Source organism: Phyllopteryx taeniolatus, chromosome 11 (genome assembly GCF_024500385.1).
Source record: "Phyllopteryx taeniolatus isolate TA_2022b chromosome 11, UOR_Ptae_1.2, whole genome shotgun sequence".
Taxonomy (NCBI): Eukaryota; Metazoa; Chordata; class Actinopteri; order Syngnathiformes; family Syngnathidae; genus Phyllopteryx; species Phyllopteryx taeniolatus.
Window position 1 is genome coordinate 11,138,218 of NC_084512.1, and position 8,989 is coordinate 11,147,206.

At 39.7% G+C, this 8,989-nt stretch overlaps 2 protein-coding genes across 11 annotated transcripts in view; both read right to left on the minus strand.

Annotated features, from left to right (window-relative positions):
- eif2ak2 (eukaryotic translation initiation factor 2-alpha kinase 2) overlaps nucleotides 1-5,205 on the minus strand; it is an 11,268-nt gene extending 6,063 nt beyond the window's left edge. For 3 of the 8 annotated variants that reach the window (XR_009790752.1, XM_061789809.1, XM_061789812.1), the window contains exons 1-9: nucleotides 3,743-3,942; nucleotides 3,513-3,627; nucleotides 3,259-3,404; nucleotides 3,071-3,185; nucleotides 2,275-2,336; nucleotides 2,047-2,190; nucleotides 1,838-1,961; nucleotides 198-253; nucleotides 37-124 (exon numbers count right to left, since the gene is read on the minus strand). Coding sequence is in view for 7 of the 8 variants with exons in the window: in XM_061789809.1 (XP_061645793.1) it covers nucleotides 37-124; nucleotides 198-253; nucleotides 1,838-1,961; nucleotides 2,047-2,190; nucleotides 2,275-2,336; nucleotides 3,071-3,185; nucleotides 3,259-3,404; nucleotides 3,513-3,627; nucleotides 3,743-3,903 (1,011 nt within the window). In the remaining variant the exon portion in view is untranslated. The other 5 variants (XM_061789815.1, XM_061789816.1, XM_061789811.1 and 2 more) reach the window with 4 other exon arrangements.
- A 1,533-nt stretch (nucleotides 5,206-6,738) lies between these two features.
- Nucleotides 6,739-8,885, minus strand: gpatch11 (G patch domain containing 11). Of its 3 annotated transcripts, none has more exons than XM_061789817.1 (8): nucleotides 8,705-8,885; nucleotides 8,241-8,467; nucleotides 8,111-8,152; nucleotides 7,905-8,025; nucleotides 7,719-7,809; nucleotides 7,417-7,530; nucleotides 7,059-7,140; nucleotides 6,739-6,983 (listed from the first exon to the last, which is right to left on the minus strand). In XM_061789817.1, the coding sequence occupies exons 1-8, from the start codon at nucleotides 8,752-8,754 to the stop codon at nucleotides 6,928-6,930; spliced, it is 783 nt and encodes a 260-aa protein (XP_061645801.1). In that variant the 5' UTR covers nucleotides 8,755-8,885; the 3' UTR covers nucleotides 6,739-6,927. The 3 variants fall into 3 exon arrangements, with proteins under 3 accessions (XP_061645801.1, XP_061645802.1, XP_061645803.1); XM_061789818.1 differs by having other exon boundaries at nucleotides 8,241-8,462; nucleotides 8,705-8,843; XM_061789819.1 differs by lacking the exon at nucleotides 8,241-8,467 and having other exon boundaries at nucleotides 8,705-8,844.
- Between the last annotated feature and the right edge of the window lie 104 nt (nucleotides 8,886-8,989).

Consider the following 8,989-nt stretch of genomic DNA (forward strand, 5'->3'; position numbering starts at 1 on the left):
GTATACATAATGTTTATTGTATTGGTAATAACACACCTGAAACTTGGGAGAAGACTCATCAAATTGTCCCGAAACACTTGGGGGGGTCATAATCTTGTTTTTTAATTTTGCATCAAGGGATCCACTTTAAAAATCAAGAGAGAATATTTTCTGAGAATCAAACACAAATTTGAGGTACTTCTCAGTCAGCAACTTACAACAAGTTTGGAGAGGACACCCTGCTGCTTGGTGTACTTCGGGAGGACCGCAAGACCTGTGAGGCACACAATAAATACATACAGTAACTTTAGATCAGTTTCCCAACCTTAATTGAGCCAAGGCACACAGTTTACATTTGAAATATCTCACGGCACACCACCAAACAAAGATGTCACAAAAATATATACACAAGTCAATTACGTACTAGCTCATATTTTTTTTATATTTTACCATATATTTTCATGGGACAACTGAAGAAATTACACTTTGCTACAATGTAAAAGTAGTTAGTGTACACCTTGTATAACAGTGAATTGTCCCCTCAAAATTACTCAACATACAGCCATGTATGTCCTAACCACAGACAACAAAAGTAAGCAATTTGGGACAAAGTGTCAATATTCTATATGTGGTCATTATTTTCCAGCACTGCCTTAACCCTTTAGGGCATGGAGTTCACAGGTTGGCAATGGATTCATCTTCCATTCATTCCTGATGACATTACGGAGCTGGTGGATGTTCCAAGACATTCCTCCTCCACCTTCCGAGTGTGAGAGCGATAACACAATACCTCCACATGACACTGGGAGGGAAATTAAGTCCAATTTGGACATTTTCACTGATGGGTATACTCACATTTGTTGCCAGTGGTTTAGATATTAATTTCTGTGAGTTGAATTCTTTTGAGGCGCCACTGACTGGTTAGCACATCCCCCTCGGAGTTCTGAGGTCCCGGGTTCAAATCTGGAGTTTCCATGTTCTCCACGTACTCCGGTTTCCTCCCCATCCCCAAAACATGCACGGTAGGTTAATTGAAGACTCTAAATTGCCCGTAGGTGTGAATGTGAGTGCGAATGGTTGTTTGTTTATATGTGCCCTGCGATTGGCTGGCGACCAGGTCAGGGTGTACCCTGCCTCTCACCCAAAGATAGCTGGGATAGACTCCAGCGACCCTAGTGAGGATAAGTGTTACGGAAAATGAATGACTGAATTCTTTTGACGATTTATAAGCTGTAAAATGACTACTTTACATTGTAGCAAAATGTAATTTATTCAGTGTTTTCCCATGAAAAGATGTGAGGGGTTTACTCACGTGAGATACGATAACTTTTGCCTGTAGGGGAAAAGCATTTACTATAACTGCTCTTCTTGTCACTATACGTCGCTGCCATAGATAGAAGATACATTATTTCAAGTAAATAAAGAAGAATATGAGGACCAAATAAGCCATTGATCCATTTTCTGAGCCGCTTCTCCTCACTAGGGTTGCGGGTGCGCTGGAGCTTATCCCAGCTATCATTGGGCAGGAGGCGGGGTACACCCTGAACTGGTTGCCAGCCAATCGCAGGGCACATACAAACAAACAACCATTCGCACTCACAGTCACACCTACGGGCAATTTAGAGTCTCCAATTAATGCATGTTTTTGGGATGTGGGAGAAAACCGTAGTGCCCGGAGAAAACCCGCGCAGGCACAGGGAGAACACGCAAACTCCACACAGGGGATTGAACCCCGGTCCTCAGAACTGTGAGGCAGACGCTCTAACCAGTCATCCACCTTAACCTTAAAAATTTAAACGAGTATCCTGGAACAGAATATTTTCCACAGTACAGTATAACAGCAGCCAATAAATAATACCTCAGTGTCTTCATTTTCAAGGGCAGAGAGGGCCGACTGAGCAGCATTTTGCTTGGCTTCCTTGATAGTATTTCCTGCAGTCACAGTGTAGTCCTTGCCATCAATCACTAACTTGTAGTAAAATCTGTACTGACGGAGAGGCAACATTTAAACTTAATAGTGTTGAAATGTGCGTATTCCTGAGTGCCTAGATGGAGACTTGGCCATACATATGGTTATGAGATGGGCCGCTTCTCGCCACTTCGATAAATTTTAGAGTGCGGTGTGTTTTCTGACAGTAGTCGTTGATAGCGCCGACAAAATTGGTCTTGACAGAGCCATCTTCTTCAGCCTTCAAACTTCGTAGTTCATCACTGTGGTACCAAAGTAGAAATTTATCAAATCAGATAGGCTAGTCCACTGGTGTAGAACACAAATGTGCTACGGATTGTGCTTACCAGATCGCTGAAATTTCCTCCTTTTCATGATTTGAAGAACCAGAGGTTTTCTCATTTTCACTCTTAAAATAAATACAATATTTTTGATAGATTGCCTTTTGTGGCTACGGAAGTGTATTGCATTCACTTGGATAAAAAAAAACTCCTGTTTTCTGAGTAATTTATTTGAATGTTTAGTTTTTTTAAATATTTTTTTCTGTTTTTCTGAGTATTTTTTTCTGTTTTTCTGACTAATTATTTTTCTGTCTAATTTCCCCCCGTTTTATGACTATTTTTTACCCTGTTTTTCCGAGTATTTTTTTTCCCCTATTTTTCTGTGTATTTTTTTTTCTTTCTAATGACTAATAACAATACCAACTATGTGACTCAAAGACAGGAGTATCTCCCTCTGTCTTAAACCCATAGCAAAATAAAACTTGATCAAACTAAATAACCCGGTCTTACTACGGAGTCCACAAAGAGTCACTTGCAGTTCGCAGGCTCTCGCCTGAGTTCGATGTGTCCCAATAACTAAAAAAAAAATTGTCAGAAAAACAGGGGGGTGGGGTTACTCAGAAAAACAGGAAGAAAAATACTCAGAAAAACAGAAAAAAATATTTAAAAAAACAAAGCCCTTAAAGAAATTACTCAGAAAAACAGGTGTTTTTTTTTTTATCCAAGTGAATGCCATACGCTTCCGTACAATACGTATGTGGCACACAAAAAAAAAGCATAGCAGTAGCTCCCGTGAGGTTCTGCAATTTTCCCAAAATTTTGCAGACAGACCCGAGCATGATTGTAAAGTGTGATTTCTTACCAGTGACACTTCATATATCTCATGATATGCAAGCTTAGCAGCTTCTTCCTTAGCTTCCTTCTTTGTTGTCCCAGTGGCAACTGGATACTTAATGTCCCCAACTAAAAATCTACATCTTATGTAAACAAAATGTTGCATCAGCAATTTTCCATTTCTAACTTGACAGCATTATTGAGGCACAGGCTTACTGAAAAGGCTCGTACGATCCAGGTCTTATGGAATCCATAATTTTGACTGCCATCTTGATTTTGTGGCCATACTCATAGAGCCAGGACACGGGATTTTTGACTGTTTGACTGACTGGTCCAAGAGAAGCATCTGATGCATGCTCCTTCTGTCAACATGAAACATACTCTCCATTCACATTCTCTCTTCTATTTTAACACGAATACCAAAATACATACAATAAATACACAAAATGATATGTGCAATCTGGATTCACCTCTTCCATTAAACTTTCTAAAGCATATTTGGCAGCGTTCTTTTTGGCCTCTTTCCTATTGTTTCCCACGCCCTCTGGATATGCCTCGCCATTGACTACAACTCTTATGGCAAATCTGTGGTTAAAAAACAACAAACATTTAACATGACAACCTGTATTAAAGTTGAAAACTAACTTGGGCAATCCTTTAACAAAACCCTCATCGTGCAATCGGATTGTTTTCAACACACGTTTTAATGTGATCCGGGCCATCGGTTCTGACGTCCTCGTACTTCAATTCCGAACGTGTTCTCTGAGTGTACTCGTTCAATTTAGCTACGTAATTTTCAGTATCCATCAAAAAACAGTATCTAGAAACAAATTGACCATTATCAACACAAATTAGCGTCATACACAAATTACCATATACCTGTATAGATATATTTTAAAAGAAATTTCGGATTTACCGGTGCTCTTGTTGATACGACGGTGTCAACTACAGTGTACTAGCACAGTACTAGTCTAGTTTATGATCGGTTTCGATTTGTCCGAATGAAAACTTCCTGCCTCCGCGTGGTGCCTTCGCGTGTAGTCTGAAAACACAGAATTCCCTAATAAACGCGCCAAACCGGACCCCGTTTGCAATGATGGATTGCGTGCGTGAAAATCACCTGTAAAAAATACAATATAAGGTGTTTTACGCTCTACTGTTTTCAGCGTAAGAACGTGCTAAATGTTTACATCTGCTTCTGCCACAAACGTACTTTCAATTTCAGGCAAGACACCAGCGTTTCATGAATTGCAATGTTGTAACTCTTCCTGCGCAGGTTCACCTCCACACAAAGGTAACAACAGGAATTTAAATGTACACGATAAGATATTCAGTCCGCCCTTATTGGGTTTCCAAGGAATTTGTCACGCTCACTCAAAATCAACATGTGTCTTACACACACGCTGAAGAGTTGAACCATTTCCATTTATGGATATTATGTCCAAACTGTGTGATTATGAAACGAGACTGCCAGAGCCAGACCTCCAATAAAATACAGACCATTAAAGTACATTCAGACGTAACCAATAGGCAAATTAGTCATAACGTGGAAAAACTAGAAGGAGCAAGAGACGGTTTCGTAATAGGTTATTTTTCCAAATGAATAATGAACTCTAGCACTGCAAGTGGTGATCAAGGAGCCCGACCGCGTTATTAGGATTGCCACGTTGTTTCAAGGCAGGACACGCCCTGCTCTAATATTACTGGCTCCAGGACACGCACTATGATTGGCTCCTGTATTCCTTTGGAACATGGCCTACTGCTTCCGGACAGTACAAGCTATGACAAGTGCGTGAATATCCCATTAAAACTAACCCACCGTAATTCTAACCTTAACCCATCCTAAACCACCTTAAGCCCCAAACCTAGCCCTAAAGCTAACCATAACAAACTTATTTATTTTTATTTCATACAAATGTGATACATGTATGGGATGGTCATCTCGTTACAACTGTGTAGCCTGCCTTTCCTGCGACACAGGAGCCAATCATGTTGCAGTGGGGCGTGTCTTGTCTACGTGGGAATCCTAATAACTCGCCCGACAAGCTTCTACTTCTTCTGTATGCTGAACGGTGGTTTCCATGCTGAATTACTGCATTATCGCAACCCATAGATCTGTATTGATTCCTGTTTTGCTTTACAATATTCTAAAGTTACTTGTTCATTAAACAAAATAAAAATCAAACAAACAACATTTTCAAATCTATCTCGTCCCGTACGTTGTGCTCAAACATTATATATATATATAGACGAAGAAAAAAATAATACTCCAAGCTTTACATTAGGGGGTGAGATGGTTTATTCCCTGTTCTTTAGTTCATCATGTATTCGTTCCCAAATTATTCCTTTAATATCTACATATTTTATGGCACTATCCACAATGATAGCTATTTTTTTCTGCTCTATGTTCAGTTTGTTGGGTGCAATTGATCACTTCAGCAGTAAAGCATAGAAAATTTGCCTAATTACAATCACAACATCCTCTTGTATTTTGCAATAATTTCCCATGATTTCATGACCTTGCTTACTACTTTGCTGATTTAAATAATTTAGCACCCTTTGTATATAAATTTCCTCCAACTTTAACTTATCGTACAGTATTTCTATAGCCCTTTTCCTCACCCCACATTCTCCATATGTAACACAGCAGAATTATAACATTTTAATTTTGCTACATTTTGCATACTCATGTTCACCTCCAGGACACGCTGGAGAGACTACATCCTTCGGCTGGCCTGGGAACGCCTCGGGATCCCCCGGAAGAGCTGGATGAAGTGGCTGGGGAGAGGGAAGTCTGGGCGTGCCTGCTAAAGCTATTGCCCCCACGACCCGACCTCGGATAAGCGGTAGAAAATGGATGGATGGCTGGACGTCCACCTCCACACTTCCCAAAACTTTGTCTTGCTTTGCAATAGGCTTCAGTATGGCCATATTTTTGACAATTGTACCATCATAATGGTGGTGGAATACACTCTTACATTAAAAAATCCAGTAGTTATTGACTTGGTTAAGGTTTCTTCCTCAAATCAATTACTACAGTAGACTGTCCAGTTTAGATCCTTCCACCATTTCATCAGTCTCCTCACATGTAAAAAATTGCCTCCTCTAATCATCTTCTTTTCCTTATGGCTTGTCCCGTTAGGGGTCGCCACAGCATGCCATCCTTTTCCATGTAAGCCTATCTCCTGCATCCTGCTCTCTAACACCAACTGCCCTCATTTATTCCCTCACTACACCCATCAACCTTCTCTTTGGTCTTCCTCTAGCTCTCTTGCCTGGCAGCTCCACCCTCATCATCGTTCTACCAATATACTCTTTGGTCTTCCTCTAGCTCTCTTGCCTGGCAGCTCCACCCTCATCATCGTTCTACCAATATACTACTTCTCCTCTGAACGTGCCCAATCCATCGAAGTCTGGTCTCTCGAACTTTGTCTCCAAAATGTCTAGCCTCGGCTGTCCCTCGGATGAGATCATTTCTAATCCTATCCAATCTGGTCACGCCGAAGGTGGACCCCAACATCATCTCGGCCACCTCCAGCTCTTCTTCCTTCTGTTGTCACTTGAGTGCCCGTCTCTAATCCGTATGCATACTCTTTTTAATTTTAAAGCTTTTTCACATTGTTCCTCATTTTAAAACATGTACTGTATGTTATACAAATTAAATGTATGTAAATACTGAGACATTTTAAAAACAAATATTGTTTCTCCATTTAAATGTAACCTTGTTTCAAAAAAAATGTCCAAAATGCAAAAAAGGCCAAACATATACAGGTAATAGGATCAGTTTGCCTCCATATATCAATACTATGACTGCCTATTGTTATTGTCCTTTTCACAATGTAGAAGACTACATGCAGGTCTGCACATATACTATATTGGTTAAGTTCATTCATGGTCTGCTGCTGTGTCCCCAGGACAGTTCGAGGACAGGTCTTCCTGATCTGGAAAGAGGAAAATATTTCAGTCAATAAACAAAGGGAATAAAACAAAAAGTGTAATGTTTTGATGAAGCTTACCATTATAGGTCGTTCCACACCATATGCAGTAAAAATGGATCCCTCTTAAATAGGATGTCAACATTTGCAGTTGGTCAAAGGACTGTAAGAGAAAGATTACTCTATTAGCTGCAACCTATGGTGGTACTGTACATGGTTTTCTAAAAATTCCCTAAATCAGAAACACACACATGCACCAACTGGACCCTTATGGAGAGTTGGTGGAGGAGCTGCATGTGAAGTGAAGATAGCACTGTTTGGGAAGTTAAACAGGCACCTCTCCACCCTGTACTATATAACCATAGCACATAATACCTAATTGACTTGACTGCAGAATTTGGATTTGTACAATATTTTTACAAAATTAATAAGAACTAACAGTTAATTCCCAAATCTCATCTTCTTCCTCCTTTTCTTCTTCATTAAGATCATCTGTCTCCTCTTCAGCCCCGACTTTGGGCCAGTACCATTCTTCCCTGGGCACTGTGATGCCCTGAAATGAAAACACTAATTATTTAGACAAAGAAAAACTCCAGAACTATTTTTATACCAACATCCTGTGAATGTACAGTTTATGTCATTTTTTTCTGTCTGGTTACCATATACTGAAGTGATACATCATTTTCTTTACTACGGTCAGTGATGTCCAGATATCTTTGCTAGAACCAATAATTCTCCAACCTTCTGAGAATCCAACTGCTCACAGGCTCGTTGACTTCTTCTGAGGTCTCCTTCAATTTTTCGCTCCTCTCTCTCAGTCCTTACTCTTGACCTGGAAAGAAGACAGCGCGGGCAGAGACAGACTATGAAACATTGGTACTCTATGATGGATCAGTGCTCAGAGGCACAGATTCACGTAGTCTTTACCTAAAATCTGCCAGGGATTTGGTCTCATTATGTTGTTTGGCATGTATTTTTTTTCGATACTGCTCCAGTTCCTCCTCAGATTTTCTCTTCTTTGCCTCTTCCATCCCAATGCCACCTCTGTCTGGTTCATTAAAGGATGAAAATAGTTAAAGAACATAATTTACTTTTTATACTAAATGTAACAAGCATGACAAAATGCCTCTTACCAGTTTTAATATTCAGTGGGATTGGATCAACTCTGCCAGCCCCTAAAATGTTAAATGATATTATCAGCAACACATGCACAAAATACAGGAGCAGATCAAATTTCAGTAAGCAGACAAGAATAACACGTGCCTTCTTTTCCAAGGCCTTGCCCAGCTTTGTAACCCATTTTCTGCAAAAGTGCAAATCCCTTATTGTTATTACTAATGGAGCTCTGTAAAGCTGTTTCACGGCTTTCCTTTTCTTGCTCCTTGAAGGTTTTTTGACGATTTTTAATGTTAATCTCTTTGTGCTTTTCTTCCCGTTTCATTGCTTCTTTTACTCGCCTCACCATGGTGACACCTGGTTTGACATCTTGTCTGACACAGAAAAAAACAGGCATTATTATAATAACAAAATGACACGGTAATTTACTGATTTAAATCCACTATTATATTTCATGCTATATGTTGTTGTACATTATTTTACAATAGGCAAAACACGAAAAGAAACGTTTTAAGTACTGTATGCTTAAATATTTTCCAATCGTACAAAAACAGCCCAAACCAGCAATGTCGCACGTCAAAATACAAATACCGTCTAAAAACATCACTTACATTTGACTGAGGAAAGCATCGGACATATAATCATCTTCCTCATCGGACATTATGAAAGTTGAAAAAAAAAAAGAATATGTACTCCTAGGACGTTTATCTTTCCAGCAGTGTGTTTGACGGTGGTTCCTTGGTAGTGTCGGCCCGCTAATGTTTGGTTCCTCGACAATATACTCCGACTAAACAACACATTTACGTTTAAGATTCCATTGCTTGTTTGTAGTTGTCAGGAAGTAGTCGACAGGTGATTTTTAATAACTTTAAAACACAGGATATAATGTTTTAATC